We start from the raw sequence: 22,165 nt of genomic DNA on the forward strand, positions 1-22,165 counted from the left end.
ACCGGTTTTTTTGAACACCTCTAGGTATCAGGCGATCTCATTCTCTAAGGGTGAATTCACCCCTAATAAGATATTTGTTTATGCTCGTTCTTTTGATTAAATTAATTAAAAAATGATGAGTTCTGTTTGTTTATTAAGGGCAAATTAGATTTTAATAATCCCAACTTAATGCAGTTGGCCGATAATAATCTCAACTTAAAAAGTAGATGTCACTAATCCCAACTTTCACACCATTGTTTCATTAGACCTCTGTTAAAAAAATCTTAACGACATTAAGTTTTTTTCCAAATTTCAAACTGATATTTTAGGGTTTTTGATCGGAATAAAGATATGAGTCGATTGATGTAAAACCTACTTCAAAGCGGTGCTTCAAGCAGCTTGATTTTTGTTAGTTAAAAGTTTAAACACTGGAATTGAAGCATTCTTTACATCAATCGACTCGTATCCACATTCGGATCAAAAGCCCTAAAATATCAGTTTGAAAATTGGAAAAAACTTAACGTTCGTTAAATTTTTTTTAACGGAGGTCCAATGAAAACAAATTGTGTGAAAGTTGGAACCGGTGACAGCTACTTTCTAAGCTGGAATTATTATCGACCAACTATATTAAATTGGAATTATTAAAATCTTGTTTACCATTATTAAATAAACAAATATATATAAATAAACTTGTTATCAAGCTGTTACTAATGTTAGGTTTTTTTACAATGAAGTCGGTCACATCTAGTAGCTCTCCATGGCCTTGTCATTATTATACGAAGATAGATAAGTTTTATAGTCACATATGTTAGTCTCATATTCTCTCCAAGTCCATGCCATTATTATACGTAGATAGCTAAGTTTTTAAACTTATATGAAGAAAAGGTTAAATTCTATTTTCGTCCACGCGTGCCACTAATTATATTTTGAAGATTTTTAGATATGTATTGTTAAAAGATTGCCAACCGTATTATTAGGTTTGAGTTTAAGCTTAAAAGTTTTGTGTCTTAAATAGGTTGGTGTGTTTAACACGTGTTTAAATTCGTATCCTAACAGATTAAACATATGTTAAGCTTTCAAATTAATTGTTTCTAATGAATGATGATTTGATTTTTATTAAAGTATGTTATGTATGATGTATTAATGAAGACTTTTATGATTTTTTCTTTCAGCTATTTTAAGGATTATTACTGTAAGGATTATGTATTTATATATTAATTAAAACTTATATGAACTTTTGAAAAATTTTATTTCAATACATATACATTGTTTATTGTGCCTCTTAAAAAGTCATTTCATGTTAACATCTTCATAAACAAGTATGTATTCAAGTTTGGAAAAAATGACACGATCAGTTATCATGTCGTTTTTGTCTAGTATCACATGCAAATATGTAATTACGCCGTGTCTGACATTTCATGCTAGCACTATTACTAAACATAGCATGGTTAGTGGTCATTGCCAAATGGTCACTTTTGGCTAGGTTTTTTGTGCGTGTTTGTTGATAATAATATGATTAATTTGGTAGGTTTTAGGTTATTGAGTCATACTTTTGTCTTTTGTTTCAATTTAAATAATCGGTTTCATCCAAGATTGTTATGGTTCTATTTCAATCAGTTAAAATATGCTATTTGGTGTTTTTTTTTTATTCTAAGATATTTATGATTGTTTTTGTATATATAAAAAAGGTAGGTAGTTGGATGAATGACTTACCTGCCTAATTTTTCTAATTGTTTCACAAAAAGACGAATGCATAAGAATATAAGATTACTACAAGTGGCTTTTGATCTCCAACAAGTTTTAGAAACTTTTTTCTAAAAAAAGTTTTTTTTCACGATTTTTGTTCTTCAACATTTAGTTTCAAATGCATTAAAATGGTGATAGAAGACTAGATGAAATAGGTGGCTTTCACTTATTGGATATTTAAACTGAACATGCTTTATCTCACCGTACTGTCGTGCTTTAACCCATTTGAATGATTCGTTGGCCGTTCAAAAAAAAGAGAGAGAGCATGCCCATTGCGGCGGCTCAAACTTGTTTTGTAAAGAAACTCTAACGTCTCTGCTGGTTACATCTTTGGAAACCCGGAACGATGCAAGTCCTCTCTGTAGATGCTTTACACCAACATGTTATAGCGGGTTGCGGTGATAACTCGGTCGGTTCGTTATGATACCGTCAAAAAAAGTATTTTGTGATGAAAGTTTAAAGTTTCGTGGCCAGAGTATTAAAGACAGAAAGTTTTGAAATTGGTTTTTATAAGTTTGTTGGTCATAGTTTAAAAAACAAAAGGTTCAATGGCAAAAGTATAAAGTCAAAGATAAGTTTAGTGGTTAAAATATAAAAGTCAATAGAAATGCGGACCTAATTTACATATGAAAAACTTGCCTGTGATGAACAACGCAACACAACACTTCAAGTATTGTGTTTGTTCTATTTTTATTTTTGCATGACATATATTACACGAAAGCTAGAATAGTAATCTCTCTCTCTATATATATATGCGCTCACCATCTAAAATGTGACCAATGAAAATTATTGCATTTTGGCAAATATGAAGTAAACAACGTTGTAGTTTCTTTTAGCTATTTAATTGTGTCATTAAAAGCTATGTTATATGAAGAAATAGTATATTACAATATTATTCAGATATAACATGAATTCTAATACTAGCTAACTAGTTAAGTGTGTGAACTTAAAAGAAAAGTATGAAGTAACTCATTTAAAATCGACTCCGTTATATTATCTGTGTGTAATGAATGTGTTTACATGCATAGAGACGTAATTAAATTAATAACTATCGTTTTCAACTTCTATATATAATCAAATCATTGTGGAAATAGGAGCACATGACAAGGATTTAGCTTGCATTATTAAATTAGTATTGAATGACACATGTTATAAGAGTCTTACTTTAAAGTACATGAGTGAGAAAAAACCGAATCATAACAATAAATCAAAATCGTTAACTAAAGTTAACCATAAATAACCGAAAGTTAAACCCATCGGTTAATGCTAGCTCTGATTGGCGGACCATTGGATTATGGTTATAGTTAACGTGTCCTCATTAATCGTTTTTTTTATCTAAGTTTTACAAACTATTAAAAGATAAAAGTACTAACTTTAGTTTTAAAAAAAATACCATGTGAGTTTTCACACGATACGAAAAGTAGAATCAGGGCTCTCTTTTATGAATCTATGTGGAGGTAGTGAGAAAATGACGTAGCGTCCACGTGACAGTTTTCACACCCTATGAGCTACATCACGTCGTCGCACGTTATATTCTATCAACAAGCATATACATAAAGTTGTAAACAAATTTATATATAAGAAAATCGAAATACATGAAGAAGAAATATGCTAGAAATCACTACTTTCGTGCACTCACTTTAGGAAATTATGCTTTTGTGATAATTGAGAATAGTGTTCTTTTTCACCTTTTTATATTATTCCACACCTTAAAAAGACATTTCATCTATTCCAAAAATAAGTCTAAATTAATGTGAGTGAGTACACACATTTTATTATTATTTAAACTTGTTAAATACGCTTTAATAAAAACAAAATAAATAAACAAACATCATGGATAAAAATCAGTCTTTCAGTTCTATTAAAATTTCGAATTCAACTTTCATTAAATTTTCGTTTTGACCTTTTAAAGATCAAATTGCACCCGATCCCATTTGCTAGCAAGGTATCAACGAGGCCCTATGAGTTTTTGGATAACAACTTTTAGTCTTTTAGAAAATAATACAAACAGTTAATGTTGATATTTCATGTATCCATTAACAACAATTTTATGAAATAGAACACGTTTATGAAAAATTGTACAATATAAAATACTGCTATTAAATATGACTATAATAATAATAATATCTTCAAATCATTTGCAAATGAGATATAGAATTTTATTATTGATCCAGATCCATCAATTAGTTATTGACATGTGTCAAATTAAATATAATTTAACCATTGTTTCTATCTATATTGGCTTGTTTTGCAATTATCTCCATACTTTTCTTTAATGACAAAAAAGCCCTTCTTTTTTCATTGACATTAAACTTCCCATAGCTTTGTAATATTCCAAATGTTCTTTACTTTTCTCCAATGGAGATAAAAGTTTAACTAAAGAGATGCTCAATGTGCCAATGATGAGGTCATGTTCACTTTATATGATCAAATTAAAGAATGCAATGTAAATTACTTTATTAGCCAAAAGAAAATAGCAAAGCAAACCAACACAAGACATAGATACGTCTTACGTACTCAATCTCATAATTTAGTAGCAATTAATGTATCCGTCTTAAATTAAATCTTATTGATGCAACAGAATAAACCTTTACTGCTTTACATGCCATACATGAATCACCTTATATGAAATGTCAACACTTATGGTGAGCATATACTGTTAGGGGGAACAATATGCTCCATCCTTCGTAAAACAACTTTTCACCCGATATAAATATAGTTTAACAATAACCTATACGTGCAATAACTTTGAGATGATGGTGAAATTTACAGTCGACAAAACCGTTCATAACCCGAAACAATGAATCTAGTTGGTTAAATGTTAGGGAAGGTTTTGCTATTGTAAGAAAGGCATGGACAAAGAAAGAAAGTTAAAGGTCATTATTAAAAAAGCTTTTGCATTTCATTAGGTACTTGTACTAATAAAGCTAAAAATCTAGTTGTCTCCTTCCTTTACCCACAAGATACAATCATGGTTTCTTGGTCCATATATGTCTTGGTAGATGGGTTTATTCCACTTTTCATTTTCTTTAAATAAATTAACTTAAACACCTCTTGTGTAAGTTAACGTTATAATCATGTGAAATGACGTATTTACCCTCTTTTACCACGTGTCCTCATACCCGTAAAGAAGGTGTGATTTGCCATGAAAAAAGGTTTTGATCACGGTTATTAAAAAATGATTATTATTTTTTGAGGGGTCAACTTTCACCCATCTAATTCTACATTTCTACCATAGATATATATATATTTCGTTCTTTGTTTTTTTTTTAAATGTAAAATATCTGTGGTTTATGGGATGCATCTACAAATTTGTGTAGAAAAAGAGATAGATCAAACTTTTGCAGTCTAAAAGAAGAAGACTGTTTGTTTCTTAACATCAGTAGACAGCAAAAATAAACTGATGATGTACGAGCTGTGGTAGTGGATGGTGGTGTACAGTGGTACAGGCCGGTGATAGTGGTAGTGGAAGGTGGCGGTGGTGGACAATGGTACACGATGGTGGACGGTGGTGGTGTTGGATGATGGGTGGTGGTAAGACTTTAGGATGGACATATAGAGTAGCATATCCCTCACTTGTGGCTAGTGTCAGATTCAAGATTTTTTTCCAGGTGGTGCACTACTTATAGATGCTTCAATATCATAGAGTCGGGTATAAAAAAGTTTCGAGTCGGTTTGAGGTTCGGATCGGTTCAATGGCAAAGTTCATTACACAACAAAAATATGGTAAAATAATAAAAGATCTCTAAGTATATATTCCCATCTAATTCCAGCCTTTTGACTTGGGTGATAAGATGAAATTGGCTGCCTTTCGGAAGGATCCAATGGAAGATCATCCAAATTTATTTTTGACGGTTTACTACTTGAAGATGATGATCCAAGGTTCGATGGTTTGTAGAAACTAACAAACTAACAACTAACAAATTAAAACTAAATTTAACAAATAACTTAACAACTAACAACATAAAAAACAATTAACAAGAACAAGTAATTAGCATTTAACAAATGAATGTGAACATACCTTTAAAGTGGGAGGATTCAAGCTTTGAGGAATAGTAGAAGGCTAAAGGAAGGAGCTGTGTGGAGTGTGTACGTGTGGCTGACCGGAAAAAGAGAGGGTCAGGCGGCCAGCGGCGGTGGGCGGTGATCGGAGAAGGTCAGCGGTGGGAGACGCAAGTGGCTGTTGTGACACCCCGACCAAAGGCGGATTATACATCGGGGTGCCACATATTGTTTCATTACTCGTGACACTATTTGGGTGTCAATATTTAATAAATATATTCATTCGCGCACGCGCAAAGTAAACACAAGATAACATAAAGCAACATAATTCAATATATTATAAGGCAAAATATTCGAACAACAATAACTTGTCTTGATACATTTTAATCTAGGTCCAAAAGTAAAAACGTCCTACGTGTCCACAAGCTCCAAATGTAGCTACAGCAAACCTGAACATGTGTTAAAATAAACGTCAAACACTTGCGTGTTGGTGAGAAATCAAGTTTAATACAATACATAGATAACAATAAATCTGCGCGCAACATGTGTATGTCTGGTTTTCAACAAGGGTGTAATCTGATCGGGACCAACTCTAAGATTCATAGACTGCCAGTGCTCACAATTGAGCTCACAAACAAGAAAGACTGTGCAAGTGTAAACAAAAGAGAAAATCATAAACGATAGTTTTCCCGTGTTCATCTAATGGTACCATGAGAACTGCGGAATAGACCGACAAGACGGTTAATGATCCACACATACAAATAAACAGCCAAGTCTACGTCCTCAACACATGGGATACTGCACGACTAAAGTTCATAAACAGTTTAAGACTCTAAATTTGTATGAACACATGAACATCCCAAAACATTAAAAGCAAAAAGGGATTAGGTACGAGATTACTCACTCGATAAACGATGCGGTGTAAGATAAAGCAAGAACCAACTTTAAACAAGCACAAGTTAACCTATAAATAAGATTATTGTTTTAATGATCTGTTTTAAGTCTTGATTATAAGTTAGCATAATTAATAAGTAAACTATTATATAATATATATTATATATTACCGGAAAAGCAGGGCAGAACAGGGAGGAAGACGGAGGCAGAGAGGAAGACGGCAGAGAGAGTAAGGAGGAGGTTAAATTAAGTGTTTGTGTGTGATGTGTTAGGAAAAATAATATTATTATTTATAGGGAAACCCTAGGGAACACAATCCCTAGAAAAGGGGAAAAGATCTCCAAAAAGTAAAAGATTCCAAAAGCAAAAGATATCAAAAGATATGGCAGCTGCAGGGGGCAAGATAAAGCTGACAGGGAACAGTAAACAGGCATGGGCGGGTCAGATAAAGGTACTGGTCAAGCATGGAAAAATCAGATCTCCAAAGATAATGTCAGTCACTTTTTCTGTCAACCAATGGGGTTGGTGCGCATGCTGCGCCAAAAGTGGCTTTTCAGACATAAGATAGGTCAGGTCAACAGCACAGAAGATAAGACAATACAAAAGTAAACGGCTAGATTAAACAGAAGAAAACTCAAAGGGTTTAGCGCGAGAAGGCTTGAGCGCACGCGCGAGGGCGAAGGCAGACAGAACGATCCTTAGCGCGCCGCGGGAAGGACTATCATCCTTAGCGCGCCGCGGGAAGAACTACCATTCTTAGCGCGCTGCGAGAAGAACTACAATTCTTAGCGCGTCGCTGGAACAGTTCGCCTCGCGTATCGCAGGAACAACTGGTCTTCACGCAGGCTTCCTTGTAAGGAGTCTGGCGCGTGGAGCTGCGCAGACAACCTTAGGCGGGAAGGAACAAAGGACAGCAAAGAGTAAGGAGAGAGGGAAACAAGGCTAAAGGGCGGGACGGCGACAAGAGGGAAAGAAGGCGGAAAGAGAGAAGAAGAGGGACGGGACGGCGGAAAGAAAGAGAGAGAAAGAGGCGGGAAGGAAAATATATTATTATTATTAAAAGTAAAATATAAGTATAAATAAATACTAAATCATAAAAGAAAGAGATCGGGTCAGAGAAACGGGTACCTGGGTCGGGTCGGATCGGGGCAGATGTCACAGCTGTGGCCTGTGTGTGCGTGAGTCTTGAGAGAAAGAGAGGCAGCGGCTGATATTATAATGGGTTTTAAAACTTAAAACCCTAAATTGATAACACATAAGGCTTTAATTAAAAAAAAGCCTCAAAACCGGATTGAACTCACGACCTCACAGTTACAAAACCAAGTATTTACCACCAAACTAGCGCTTATAGTTGAGATTTTAAGGTGGTTCATTCCTAATTTATAAGATGGTTCATATAATATTTTATATATAAAAGTACACTATTATTTCGAAACTCGGGTAGTTTCGGGGAACCACCCACTTTCCATATATATCCGCCCCTGCTTGTGGCCTATTGGTAGGAGGCTTGGGTTCTCCGGTGGAGACTCAAGTTCGATCCCCACTAGTGCCACTTTAGGTGGATATTGGCAATGAAATTTTTGAGCTAGGCTTTGTGAGATTACCGGCTCAAATCTCGAGCCCATCTAAGTTTTCGTCCCACCGTGTGTTACGCTAAAGAGTTCTACTCATATGGTGGCACAACGATTGTCAAGTGATAGCCGACGATCTGGTAAACACCCAAGCCAAGCTCTGAAACCATCGTGGGCCCGATTAAGATAACACAGTCTGGTTGCAGTTGGGCTAACAACACTCTCAAAATTGGGACGTGTGGTGCCCTGACACAAGAAATTCGTCGTTCTAGAAAAAAAACCCAGAATTAACTTTGCTACGGGTGAATTATACTTTAGAGACTGTTTGGTAGCCTCAAGTCATGAGGAGACTTCCAAACAGCCCCTTAGTACGTTTATTTGTTTAGGATATACATACAAGGAAATGACAATAATACCCCCACTTTGTTCTCAACAAGAAGCCGGCATTATGGACTCTTTAGTCATCACACAAAAAGTCCGAGTCAACCAAAACATCCACAAGTCTTACACATATATATAACATCTACAATAACAAACAAACATAATCTCATATTTCATATTCTCACATACACATTACACACACACACAATATTATTATTATTATTATTATGAGACACCACCAAGCAACTTTATACTTCCATGGATCAAGACTCCGTGAAGCCACCGGAAAGCTGACTAGGATTGGCCGGAGAATGGTCCAACTCCGGTGGAGTGTTGTACTCCAAAAGATATCAGTTTTTAGACAACTTTTGAGGTTTATTTGGGACAGGTTTGTTGCTTGTTCCATGTGTAAACCGGTCCGGTACCGGAGGTTGTCATGTTCTGCGGCGGATGACGTGGCATGTGGGGTTGACCTGGAAGATCATGTGGTGGTTAGTAGTGGTACATGTAATGGTGGGTATGAGACAGATTTGGATTTGGTTAGTCTTAAGATTAGTTTGTTGGGTGATTGTCATATTGGCAAGACAAGTTTCATGGTGAGTTTCTTTGCTGTTCTTTAAACTTTTGCTTTTTTGTTATTATTACTATTCTTTTTTTTTTAAAGATTTTAGGTATGAATAAGAAGGGATTATATTTATTTGGGTTGATGAATTTTCAATTTTAAAGAAAAAGAATCTTGAAATTGTATATGCATTTTGTTTTTGGAATTTTCAAGATTAGATATAAAAACTAGAAACTTTTGCTTTATTGTTATTAATTATTATTGTTTTTTTTAAAGATTTTGAGTATGAATAAGAAGGGGTTATATTTATTTGGGTTGATGAATTTTCAATTTTGAAGAAAAAGAATCTTGAAATTGTATATCTATATATATTTTGTTTTTGGAATTTTCAAGATTTACCATAAAAAACTAGAAACGTTTGCTTTATTGTTGTTATTGTTTTTTTTTTAAAGATTTTGAGTGTGAATAAGAAGGGATTATATTTATTTGGGTTGATGAATTTTCAATTTTAAAGAAAAATAATCTTGAAATTGGATATATGTTTTGTTTTTGGAATTTGCAAGATTTAATATCAAAAACTAGAAACAATTTTAGGGATTATGGGTATTGTATATTGGAATTTGTTATATTATGGGGTTGATGAACATTATAGTTTTGAGGAAAAATAGTCTTTAATGTGTGTGTTATTATTATTATTATTATTATTATTATTATATTTTGTTTCTTTCAAGGTTTTAAATATGAACAGGAAGGTATTAACTTTTTAGCCTTTATAAATTTCCAATTTTGAAGAAAAGTAATCTTGAAAATGTAAAAGGCTAAAAATGATTTTTAAGGATTATAGAGATTGTATATTTGAATTTATTTTAGCATGGGGTTGATGAAATTTATACTATTGAGGAACAAATAATCTTTAAAATATGCGTGTTTTTGTATTTATCAAGATTAACATAAAAAACAAGAAAATATCATGGGGTTGACGGATTTTCCAATTTTGAGGTTAACATTTTTCAAAACTAGTATAAAAAATACTAAAAAATTATCTTAGGAAGCATGGGTATTTTATATTTCTATTTATATTATAATATTATATTCATGGGGTTGATGAAAGTTATACTTTTGAGGTAAACAGTGAGAAACAACCAAAATTTAAACTTTTCTAATTTTTTAATTTTTTTTTTTTGATATTTTCAAGATTAAATACGTTGGAGATGAACAAGAAAACAGTAGCTTGCGGATGGCAGGTTTAAATCTAATGGACAAAACTTTATCGTTTGGTGGAGCAAGAATTGCTTTTAGAATTTGGGACGTTGGAGGTAATAAATATGTCCCTTTTCAAAAATCAAATACTCAAAAATGTTACATATATGATTTAAAAAATAAATAAATAAACAAATGTAGGTGATAAACGGTCGAACGAACAAGTCCCGATAGCTTGCAAGGACGCGGTGGCAATCCTGTTTATGTTCGATCTAACCAGCCGGTGCACCCTACACAAGTAAAAAAATATTATTATTTTTTATATAAATTTGACATTTTCAATCTCATTGTTAAAAGTTATAAAAAGGTTTCTTATATTCTGCTTCTTGAATTTATAAAATTTCCAGTGTGCTAGAATGGTATATGCAAGCAAGAAAATGGAACAAGGTATGAAATATATTAAGTTTTTTTATCATTATAATTTATTTTATTATTTGTTAGATGATTTTAATAAACAAAAGAAAGCTTGGGTAGAGGTGTCAGTTTGTTGCTCATCATCTTTACAAGTTAGGTTGTCAGGTCAGGTGCATAGAGTTGTCACTGTTTTTACCTTTATTGTTCTGAAATTTTATGATATGATAATATATGTAGAAAATTATAATAACTTTTTTGTACACTTTAGGTGAGTTATAGTGTAATTAACTAACTATGCACATTTTTCTTTATGATACTAATTATGCATTGTCATAATATTTTGGAGTTAAAAGGAGGTCACTTATTGTTTATAACATAATTTTTGTCGGTTATTCGTTTTTTCAACCGTATATCTACCTTAATTTCGTATACCTACTTTAAAAGGAGGTCGTGTTAGTATGTCTAAAGTTGTTTCCTATGAGATATGATATATATGAACATAAAGTCGATGAGTGAAATTCGCCTGACGGGTTGAGAATTTTTAAATTTAAATAGAATAAACTGTGGTTTGTTCAAATATGTGGTTTTAGTTCAATAGTTTCATATTAGCAATTTTCGTCCATGTGGTTTCATTTCACTTGCAATTAAACCTAACCCCACTAACACCGTTAAGTCCGGTCATTAAACCCATCAGTGTGCCTCTCACGTGAGGGGCAGTTTTGTCATTTTTTCTCAAATACACCCCAACCCTTCACGTGGGGAGGACTTGCGAATTAGGGTTGGGTTTATTTAAGGAGAAAAGGGACAAAAATGTCAGGGGCACGTTGATGGGTTTAACGACCATACTTAACGGGGCTAGTGGAGTTGGGTTTAACTGCAAGTGAATTGAAACCACAGGGACGAAAATCGTAAATTTGAAACTATTGAACTAAAACCATAGATTTAGAGAAACCATATGGACGAAAACCGCAGTTCATTCATTTAAATAACTATATAAAATTTTAATTAATATATATCCATATGGAATGAACAATCAGTTTCATTTAAAATTTTGAATAATGACCAAAACTTTTGAAAATTTAATTGTTGCATGCAGACTGCCATTCCTATATTGATAGGGACCAAGTTTGATGATTTTGTAAGCCTACCACCAGATCTACAATGGACCATTGTGACTCAGGTAACATAATAAATAATTGCATACAAGTACTATCTCATTTGTTATGTTTATCTTTTTGTAACATGACAACATATATTTTATTTAAAGTCTTGAGAATATGTTGTTATTCTGAAAACATAAAGCTTTTAAATATGAATTAAAAAATAAATATGCTTTCTGTTAATATAGACAATAAGTTGGTATAGAATATAGATGGACATCTAGAAGGGCAGTGGGTGCATTTTGACAAAAAAATGGAATAATTGTATTAATATTATAAAATATTAGCAATATTCTTTTTATTATAATCTTTTCATTTTTATTTAGGTTTATTGGATTTTAATATTCCCTGTTGAATGGCATTGGTTGATAATAAGCTTATTCATTTCATAACTACTGGTGGTCTCAAATTTAAAAAGGTTGGCCCTCAATGGTCCCCTGTTGAAAGGACTTAACGACGTTATATTTTTTTTCGAATTTCAAGCTAATGTTTTAGGGATTTTGATCGGAAGAAGGATACAAGTTGATTGATGTAAAACTTTGCTCGAAACAGTGATCCAAACGGCTGGATTTATGTTAATTGTAAGTTGGAACACCTGAATTGAAGATTGTTTCGTTGTTTTGTTGCACCGTTTCGAGCAAAGTTTTACGTCAATCGACTCGTATTATCCTTAGGATCAAATGCCTAAAACAATAGTTTGAATTTCGGAAAAAAATATAGCCCTTTTAACGAGGAACCATTGGGGGACAACTTTTTTAAGACCATCATTGACGATAAAATGAATACGGATTATTAAAATCCAATGAACCTTTTGTTTAAAAGTTTTTGTATATATTAACTTAGATTAAGGCATTAGTTTGATTTACATACCTAACATTTTGAATACCCCATTGGTAGTTAGATTCTTATCGACTTCTTCAATTATTATAAAAAAATATTTCACATGAACATACATGTTGTGATGACGTGGCAGGCACGGACATACGCGAAGGTTATGAAAGCGACACTGTTTTTCTCGAGCGCAACACATAATATAAACGTGAACAAGATCTTCAAGTTCATTATGGCTCGGCTGTTCAACTTACCGTGGTCTCTTCAACCTAACCTAAACTTAGGGGAACCCATCATCGACCTTTATTAGAAACATTAGCGCCTTTTCACATGTAAATAAACCAAACACTGGAACCAAATGGGCAACCATGATTCAACCCTACCTAGCCTGGCTTGGTTTGAATCGATCTTGCATAAATTGACATGACCTGAATCTGACTCGAATACCGGTTGCATAGTAAAGGCTAACTTTTGTTAACGAGTTTTCTTTTGTTTTTATAGTTCACAATGTTATGGAAATACCATTTCTTGTTAAGTTTACTTTATTGAAAGCAAAATAACTTTTACGTATCTTTTAACACGGTGGGATGATAGTGTGGACATTCTATCAAAATTCACGAATATAGCGTATACGACGCTCTTTGATGAACATGTGATTATTAAAAAAAATCAAAATCTAATACCTTTATTGAAAATAAAACAATGTAAGAAGGCTAAGCAGAATTTGTGATTATTAAAAAATCAAAATCTAATACCGAAATTGCCCTTGTTTATTGAAAATCTTTTTTTGTGACATCTAAGTAATTAAAACTCATCCATCTTTATTATCTACAAGCTGCTGCTTCACCTTGTTACGCGATCACGGATGCAAATACATCAACTTCGCGAATCTTGAATCTTTGTTCTCGTTCTTCACTGCTTCGCCTTTTTCAAGTTAAACAAAAAACAATTTAAGAAAATAATATAAAAAAAAGTGACTTTTCTTGTTAGCACCAAGTTTGACTTTTCGCGTCAAATACATGACTTATATTAAAAAACGGTCAACAACGAACCGAAATAGATTTTTCACAAGGAGATGCATACACATACCAAGACAAATAATATCCCAGACTCATACCTTATCCCATTGTAGTGGTGCAGGATTTTTATCAAGATTTCTCATTCTTATATTTTATTTAATCACTTCTTGAAAATTAAAGTTTGAATATAAACATGAAAAGCGTCTCAAAAATCGTAGCTTTTCTCCATTGTTTTGGGTATTTCAAGGTGATTAGAAGAAAAATCACCGGTCGTTAAATAACGGATTTCAAACGCCAGGAGAATTTGTTTTCAGGTATGTAATGCGCATCTAGCTTATAACATTAATTCATTATTCCAACTACAAAACAATTTGGATAATTAAAACCTAAAGCATTAAACTGCTTTATTGTTTTATCAAGACTGTCTTTTTAAACTTGTTTCGAGTTTATAATTCAAATTGAGGTCTCACTAAATCCCTAATATCCATGTCGGTAACTGGTAAAAACGAACAATTTTGTACGGATTGGGTCAGGCGAACACTTTTTGTTCATAAAACTCAAATATGATTTACCAAAAAAATATCAATAGATATATATTTTTTAATTAAAAAATTTTACACATTTTTCAAGCAATTTTCAATCTGTTAAAAAGTTACACTTACATATTTCTTGTTAAGTTTTATATCATATTTTTACCATTTTGACCTGTTAGAGATTAAGCATACTCGAATTAACCAGTTTTCAAAGTAGATAGCTCAAATTTGTCATGTGAATATGGTTAGGCGTGCAAACGAGCCGAGCTGCTTGAGATAGGCTCGTGAAAAAGCTCGATCGAGCCGAGCTTAAACGAGCCTGAGCTCGAGCCTAAAACTAAGCTCGTTTAATAAACGAGTCCAAGCCCAAACTTCACTTACCGAGCTCGAGCCGGCTCACGAGCTAAAAGAGCCTGTCAATAATGTAATTTATATATATATATATATATAAAATTAAAGTTAATAATGTAATTTATATATATATATAGAGGGGAATAATGTAATATATATATATATATATATATATATATATATATATAGAGGGGAGGAGGGGTAGAGGACGACCGAAATTGACTTGGGATGAGAGGATTAGGCATGATTTGATAGACCTAAACCTCTCCGAGGACATGGTTGAGGATAGGAATTCGTGGAGAAGTAGAATTAAAGTTAAGGATTTTTAGAGAGAATTGATTACCTTAGGGCTTAGACTTAACTTATTTAGGTCACATACCATAATGGTATTTCCCTTACATATATTATTATTATTATAATTATTATTAGCTTTTATATATCTGTTAAATTGTGATCTTATTATTAATATTATTATAATTAGTAGTAGTTTTTATATAACTGTTAAACTTTGATTTCCTTTATTTTGCTTCATACACATGTACTTAGAGCCGAGGGTCTCTCTGGAAGCCACCTCTTTATTCCTTTGGATAGAGGTACGGTGTGCCTACATCCCACCCTCCCTAGACCCTACTTATAGCTTTGCTGTCGGTGGGATTTTACTGGGCATGATTGATTGATATATATATATATATAATTATTAATTATTCTATATAATATTATGAAAAATAACTAAATAGTATACATTATGTTATACATAAAATTACAATTGAAAAAAATATATATATAAAAATAAATATGAGCATAAACAAAGTAATTAGGAAATAGTAAACGAGACGAGCCTGAGACGAGCTCGGGCTTCAAAAACTACTCACGAGCCGAGCTCGCGCTTTAGAAATAGAGATCGAAACGAGACGAGCTCGAGCTTTGTGTAAGTTAAACGAGCCTAGTCGAGCTTGGGCTCGGCTCGTTTGCACCGCTAAATATGGTACAAACAAGCCATAATAAAATCCAACTAATTTTTTAAATCCGATTTTAAGAAATTTAGAAATTTGAAAACAAAACATAATTGTCCGTAATAGTAAAAAGAGCAAAATTGTACCTGAGAATACAAGAAAGTGCCCAAAATAGCAATTGCAGCGCCAAGAGCATTGATGGGTTGGACCGGTGTATGGAAGATGATAATAGATGCAACAATAACCGATATTCGTTTCATTGTGTTTCCAATACTAAATGTCAACGGAGATATTTCATCGAGCGACATATATGAAACTTGATTGTATAAGTGATAAAAGATACTTTGAGCCGCCACCCACCTATTATAAACAAACATTAGCCAAATAATATTAGTTTTCTATGAGCAATTTCATACTATTTAAGAAACTCTTATATAAAATTTATCAATTTTCCATCTTTTTACATTTCACAAATTCTATCTTCCTTTTTTTTTTCTCACAAGAATGTCATTTTTGGTTGTTTTATGCATTAGTTATATAGATAATTACAGTTAGGCCTGCAAACAAATCGAACGTTTAGTGAATCGTTCATGAACTATCTGCCTGAAAGTTTGTTTGTTTATTTAAGAGTGAACTGCGATTTTCGTACCTACAGTTTGTCCAAATCTGTGGTTTTAGTCCAATAGTTTCAAATTTGTGATTTTCGTCCATGTGATTTCATTTCACTTGAAATTAAACCCGAATTCACATCTCGTTAAGTCCGGTCGTTAAACTCATCAACGTGTCCTTCACGTGAGAGGCAGTTTTGTCCTTTTTTTCCCAAAATACACCCCAGCCCCTCACGTGAGGGGGCTTGCGAATTAGGACCGGGGTTTATTTGGGGAGAAAAATGACAAAACTGCCCCTCACGTGAAGAACACGCTTATGGGTTTAACGACCAGGCTTAACGGGATTAGTGAATTCGGGTTTAATTGCAAGTGAAATGAAACCACAGGTCGAAAATCACAAATTTGAAACTACTGGACTAAAACCACATATTTGGGCAAACCACAGGGACGAAAACCGCAGTTTACTCTTTTTTTAATAAACGAACATGAACAACATTTTTCTGTTCATTTAGAACGAGCGAACATGATCAGATGGCTCGCTCGTTCATTTATGTTTGTTTAAGTTCATTTGTGTATATATTCATTTAAATAGGTCCATGACAATTTAGTCTGATTTTGTAACAAAAAAACAATCACAATTTAGTCTAGTTTTATTAATTTTTTAGGCTCAAGAGATTGATGTTCACGTTTACTTTTAATTAGCGTTCGTTTAAATATGTTTATTCATCTAAGTTCTCTTATGTTCGTTTGCGTTCATAAACCATTCATTTATACCGTTAACAACGAACATAGACAAACACGAGCAAGTTCATTTTCTTAATGAACGAACACGAACAAGAAAACTCCGTTCATTTAACTGTTTGTGTAGCAATGCAACAAAAACAAAAAGTTTGGTATCATTTAGTTACCAGACGAATTGAGGCCCGATTTCAGAGACCGCGTTTTGCCATCCAGCAGCCCACACTTTTGGGCCTTCAACCGCAATTGCAAATGGCGTAAGGATCAAAAGCGAGAGCAGCGATAAACACGCATAATAATTCATTCCACTAACCGACTTTCCCTTCATGCCTCGTTTAGAAAATATGTTTCTAAACACAAACGCCAAGTTGGAAATCATAGCCCCCATGAAACCTAAAAACACCACCAACCAACAAAAAAATAATTAAATATATAAATTCATTTTTATAAAAAATAATAATTGAAGTTATGTGATTACCGATCATGTTGAAATTGAGCTCGGTAAGGGCGGCAAGACCGCAACCACCAATGATTGGTAGCAGAGACAAGTAGACCGATGTCGGGAATGTTTCTCCTAAAATAAACCTTGAAACTAAAACACTAAAAGCGGGTTCACCACTTTTTATTATGTGTGTGAAAGAAACAGCAACCTTGGACATGCTTAAGGTTGCTGCTACATGACCGATTGTATGTGCCAATGCAACCTGTTATATATTAAAACAATTAAAAAAACCATATTTAAATAAAGCATAGATCACATGGAGAAAATTTAAAGAATATCAGACAGTGGATAAAAGTTTTAATCATAAACACAAATTGACTAGTAAATAAACCCCAAGTTGATTAGTTAATAATTAAGCAAACCCCAAATTAATTAGTGAAAAATAAGCAAACCCCAAATTGATTACTGAATAATTAAGCAAAGCCCAAATTGACTAATATATAATTAAGCAAAACCCAAATTGAATAGTAAGCAATTAAGCAAAACCCAAATTGATTAGTGAGCAATTAAGCAAAACCCAAATTCATTAGTGAGCAATTAAGCAAAACCCACATTGATCAGTAGTAAACTTTAAGCAAAACCCATATTAAATAATGAACAAATAAGCAAGACCCAATTTGATTAGTGAACAATTAAGCAAAACCCACATTGATTAGTAAACTTTAAGCAAAACCCATATTAAAAAATGAACAATTAAGCAAAATCCAATTTGATTAGTGAATAATTAACCAAAACCCAACTTGGTTAGTAGTAAACTTTAAGCAAAACCTAAACTTTATGAACAATTAAGCAAAACCCAGATTGATTTCAACCAATTAACCAAAACCCATATCATATATGAACAATTAAGCAAAACCCATATCATATATGGACAATTATGCAAAACCCAAATTGATTTGTGAACAATTAAGCAAAACCCATATCATAAACCCTAAAAAGACCATAAATTGCTTAGTGAATAATTAAGCAAAACCCAAATTAATTTGTGAGCAATTAAGCAAAACCCAGATCATATATGAACAATTAGACAAAACCCATATCATAAACCTAAAAAATCAAAACTTGCTTACAAGAAAATTAAGCAAAACCCACATTGATTAGTGAATTTTAAGCAAAACCCAGATCATATATATGAACAATTAAGCAAAACACATATCATATATGAACAATTAAGCAAAACCCAGATCACATATGAGCAATTAAGCAAAACCCAGATCATATATGAACAATTAAGCAAAACCCATATTGATTTTAAGCAAATAACCAAAACCCATATCATATATTAACAATTAAGCAGAACCCAAATCAATTTTTAACCAATTAACCAAAACCCATATCAAAAACCCTAAAAAAATCAAAACTTGCTTACAGGAAACAAAGCTTTCCAGAATTCAAGATCCGTATGAGGCGCCTCAGCCACTTTAGCAGCCCAAGATACCAACATAATAGCTGATCCAGCAGCAAGAGACAATGTAGACGTCAGCCACGGGTACGGAAACGCATTCAACACCTTCTTATTATAAATATTAAATATCACATTCAAGAACCACCATACAGCAAAATACCCCCCAATTTTCACCCTCTTTGCCGCTTCAATCTGCTCAATAACACCATCAGATCGGTCAGCTTCGTAGGCTTTACACTCAACAGATCGTAAAGATTGTAAAGATTGAAGCTTTTGAGTCCAAGAAACATGCAAAGGCTTTGAATTTGAGGGTGTGGTGAGTGGTTTGAGATTAGGGTTTGAAATTGGCGGTAAAATCAAGAATCTTGATGTGGGTTTTGGATGGTGAGATGGGTATTTGGTGGGTGTGAAATTGGGTTGGGTTAAAGAGAAGATCATGGTGGTGTGATTAAGGGTTTTTGTTGAGGTTTTGTTATTATGTAAAATCTTGGTTTTTGATTATGGTGTGGTGTTATAATGTTGTTTGAAACAAAATACGTTTGATGAAGAGGTTATATAATGTTGAGGGAGGAATAATTTACATGTTCCGTATGACGTAACGGAATGAACGAGGAAATGGAATTAAAACGAGAATGAAATAGAGGAATTAATGGAATGGACAATTACCATTTTTCTGCCATTTTTGGTTGAATGATCATCCCTTTACTACCACTACCACCACTACTAGTAGTAATAATAGTAAATAATATTAATAATATGAATACTCGTATTAACTCATTTTTAAGACCTGCGCGCTTCAACGATGCCACTCAAATGAATAAAAATAATTGTAAAAATGTTGAATCACGCATGCGTATTATGAAGCATTTGACTCGTCAAATAATTTTAATAATATTGAGAATACGATAATAACTCTAATATAATAATTATTATATTATAATATAAAAATAATGATAGTATAATAAAATTAATAACAATAATATAATAATTTGTAATAATAGTTATAAGATAATAATAATCATAATATTGTATTATTGTTGTTGTTGATTCCATTCTTTGAAGGAACGAGAAAAAAAACACCTACTCCTTAAATAATGAAAATCCTATATTGGAAGGAATTCCATTCATTATGAAATGGTTCATTCCATTATCACATTACAACCAAACATGATTTTTTTCATTTCTTTGGAATGACCCATTCTATTCCGTCTCTCATTCCCTTCTACCAAACGCTACCTTAATGTATTTAATTGAAAGGTTTTGAAAACTAAGAGCATTTTCATCCCACCTTCTATCTCTAAGTAAAAAATTACATTAAAACTCACTACATTTCTTCTCTCCATTTCAATTAAATAATACTTTTTATACCTTTTATCAATATCTTTTATCTTTCCGTCACTCACAACCACTTTCAAAATATATTAAAAAATTATAGGGGATGAACAGTAGTTTTTCAAATATATAGAAAAATCACTACTTTTTTTAAAATATAAAAACTTTTCACTCACAACACCCTGAATCACTCTCTAAATTATAAAAACACCCCTTACATCAAATAAAGGGTTGGATGAGAATGCTCTAAGAAATCCAAGAGAAGGAATGATATCTAGTTTTGATTATAAATTAATAATGTTCATGGTTTTGGGTTTTTTTATTAGGTCAGGGTGATGGGAATGGTTTTGGGTAGAGGTGAATAAAAGGGTTTCAAACCTTAAACTGGTTGAAACCGGTCTGGTTTGGTTAACACAAGTCAAAACTGGTTTATGATTGGTTTCGATTCGGGTTGAAATCAATTTATTGGCTTGTTTAAGATCGGTTTCGGTTCAAGTTAAGATCAATTTGTGGTCGGTTTTAGCCGGTTTCGGTAGAGAGAATTACAAACCGGTTCTGAAACTATGATTTCAGTCGGTTCCAAACCGATTTATGCATAATCGGTTTCAAACTGGTTCGGATAACCGATTTTTTCCCACCTCTAGTTTTGGGAATGGGTGGCGCGAGATGGATTTCCGATCGGCATCAAAGGGGCGGGAAGGTGTTCTCACACATCGTTCACCATCCTTCCGCACCTCCTACATTCCGGGACTGGTTTATTCTTTCTTCTTTCATGGATTGAGGTAGCTATCTCGATTGGGATGATTTTTCGTCGAAGCCGAAGGAGCATGGTAATGTTCTTGGCGGTGCTAATGAGATCTTTCCACCACCCCGAGACCACTCCCTTCATCCTAACAAGTATTGTTTAATTGTGCTATCGTTAGACTGGCGAGACCGACTGGAACGGAAACCGGTGACATATCGTTTGAAACTTTGAATCGACTAGTTAAACCGGTAAGTGGTACATGATAGATTGACCGAGTTTTATAAGGTTTTTTTTTATCTTTTAAAATATCGTTTATTGATTTATTAAGTATTTTGGAAAAGTTTTTTAATATTTTATATTCAAAGTTTGTTATATTGTAAATTCTCAATAAGCTATAAAGTAGTTATGTATTTTGTGTGTTCATGATTTATACCTATCGCCTATCATGCAATCCGATTTTCAAACTGGCCCTATCATTCCAACTAGTGGATTTTGGTTATGTAGTATTTGGTATGAAGTAATGATAAGCGGAATGGAATGGATCATTCTAAAGGAATATAAAAAACAAGTTTGGTTATGATTTATCAATAGAATGAATCATTCTATTCTATATATAGCATCTTTGATTCATTAGTAAATGTGTCTTTTATTCCTTCAAGGAATGGAATGAAAAATGATCAACAGTTATTATTATTATTATTAAATAATAATAATTATTATATTTTTATTATTATATCGTATTATGTTATTACCGTTCCATTAGTTGATAAAAATATTATGTGTGTATAGTTTATTATTTAATAATAAAATAATAATAATAAAGTTATGATTTATTGCATTCCTACGTGGTGACCAAACAAGACAATGAAATTGTAATAATTCATTTCATTCCTTTGTTCATTCCATTACCTTTTTTATTCTATTCTCCCGTTCATTCCATTACCCTATATCAAACAGACCCTAAGAGTATCTGTTCGATAATGGTTCGACGTACGATTATAAAAGTAAATAGTATTCTTCATGGACTTGAAAACCATCAACCATTAACTAATTTGATGAATATTGCTCAATATCAACTATTGTTGGTGTAGATTGTTGTTGTTGTTGTTGTTTGTCTGCTAGTAAATCTAGTTAAAAACTTATATAAACTTGTTAATCGTAGAAAAGATATATGCTTGTTAAATAAGTTTAAGAAGTTTAAGTAAAAATCCTCAATGATGAGATTGGAACATTTAATTC

The 22,165-nt window shown here is 32.8% G+C and overlaps 2 protein-coding genes across 2 annotated transcripts; one reads left to right on the forward strand and one right to left on the reverse strand.

Moving 5' to 3' along the window:
- The first annotated feature begins 8,773 nt into the window (after positions 1-8,773).
- On the forward strand, positions 8,774-13,098 carry LOC143568638 (septum-promoting GTP-binding protein 1-like). Its single transcript, XM_077054741.1, has 6 exons — positions 8,774-9,169; positions 10,331-10,451; positions 10,537-10,633; positions 10,743-10,782; positions 11,846-11,929; positions 12,883-13,098. Exons 1-6 carry the CDS (start codon positions 8,801-8,803, stop codon positions 13,048-13,050), a joined length of 879 nt encoding a protein of 292 aa, XP_076910856.1. The 5' UTR covers positions 8,774-8,800; the 3' UTR covers positions 13,051-13,098.
- A 519-nt stretch (positions 13,099-13,617) lies between these two features.
- Positions 13,618-19,287, reverse strand: LOC143568639 (glucose-6-phosphate/phosphate translocator 2, chloroplastic-like). Its single transcript, XM_077054742.1, has 5 exons — positions 18,814-19,287; positions 17,421-17,646; positions 17,113-17,335; positions 15,743-15,956; positions 13,618-13,664 (listed from the first exon to the last, which is right to left on the reverse strand). Exons 1-5 carry the CDS (start codon positions 19,285-19,287, stop codon positions 13,653-13,655), a joined length of 1,149 nt encoding a protein of 382 aa, XP_076910857.1. The 3' UTR covers positions 13,618-13,652.
- Between the last annotated feature and the right edge of the window lie 2,878 nt (positions 19,288-22,165).

This window comes from Bidens hawaiensis, unplaced genomic scaffold (assembly GCF_021521415.1).
Source record: "Bidens hawaiensis isolate Kalapana, Puna unplaced genomic scaffold, B.hawaiensis_p1.1 tig00024029_1, whole genome shotgun sequence".
NCBI classification, from domain to species: domain Eukaryota; kingdom Viridiplantae; phylum Streptophyta; class Magnoliopsida; order Asterales; family Asteraceae; genus Bidens; species Bidens hawaiensis.

Excerpts from the sequence above, each read along its gene's own strand:
- LOC143568638 (XM_077054741.1), top strand. The coding sequence starts at position 8,801 with ATGAGACACCACCAAGCAACTTTATACTTCCATGGATCAAGACTCCGT. Across the intron at positions 10,783-11,845 it reads AAGCAAGAAAATGGAACAAG|ACTGCCATTCCTATATTGAT; the intron begins GTATGAAATATA and ends TGTTGCATGCAG. Across the intron at positions 11,930-12,882 it reads AATGGACCATTGTGACTCAG|GCACGGACATACGCGAAGGT; the intron begins GTAACATAATAA and ends ATGACGTGGCAG.
- LOC143568639 (XM_077054742.1), bottom strand. The coding sequence starts at position 19,287 with ATGATCTTCTCTTTAACCCAACCCAATTTCACACCCACCAAATACCCA. Across the intron at positions 17,647-18,813 it reads TCTGGAAAGCTTTGTTTCCT|GTTGCATTGGCACATACAAT; the intron begins GTAAGCAAGTTT and ends AATATATAACAG. Across the intron at positions 15,957-17,112 it reads ATCGGGCCTCAATTCGTCTG|GTGGGTGGCGGCTCAAAGTA; the intron begins GTAACTAAATGA and ends TGTTTATAATAG.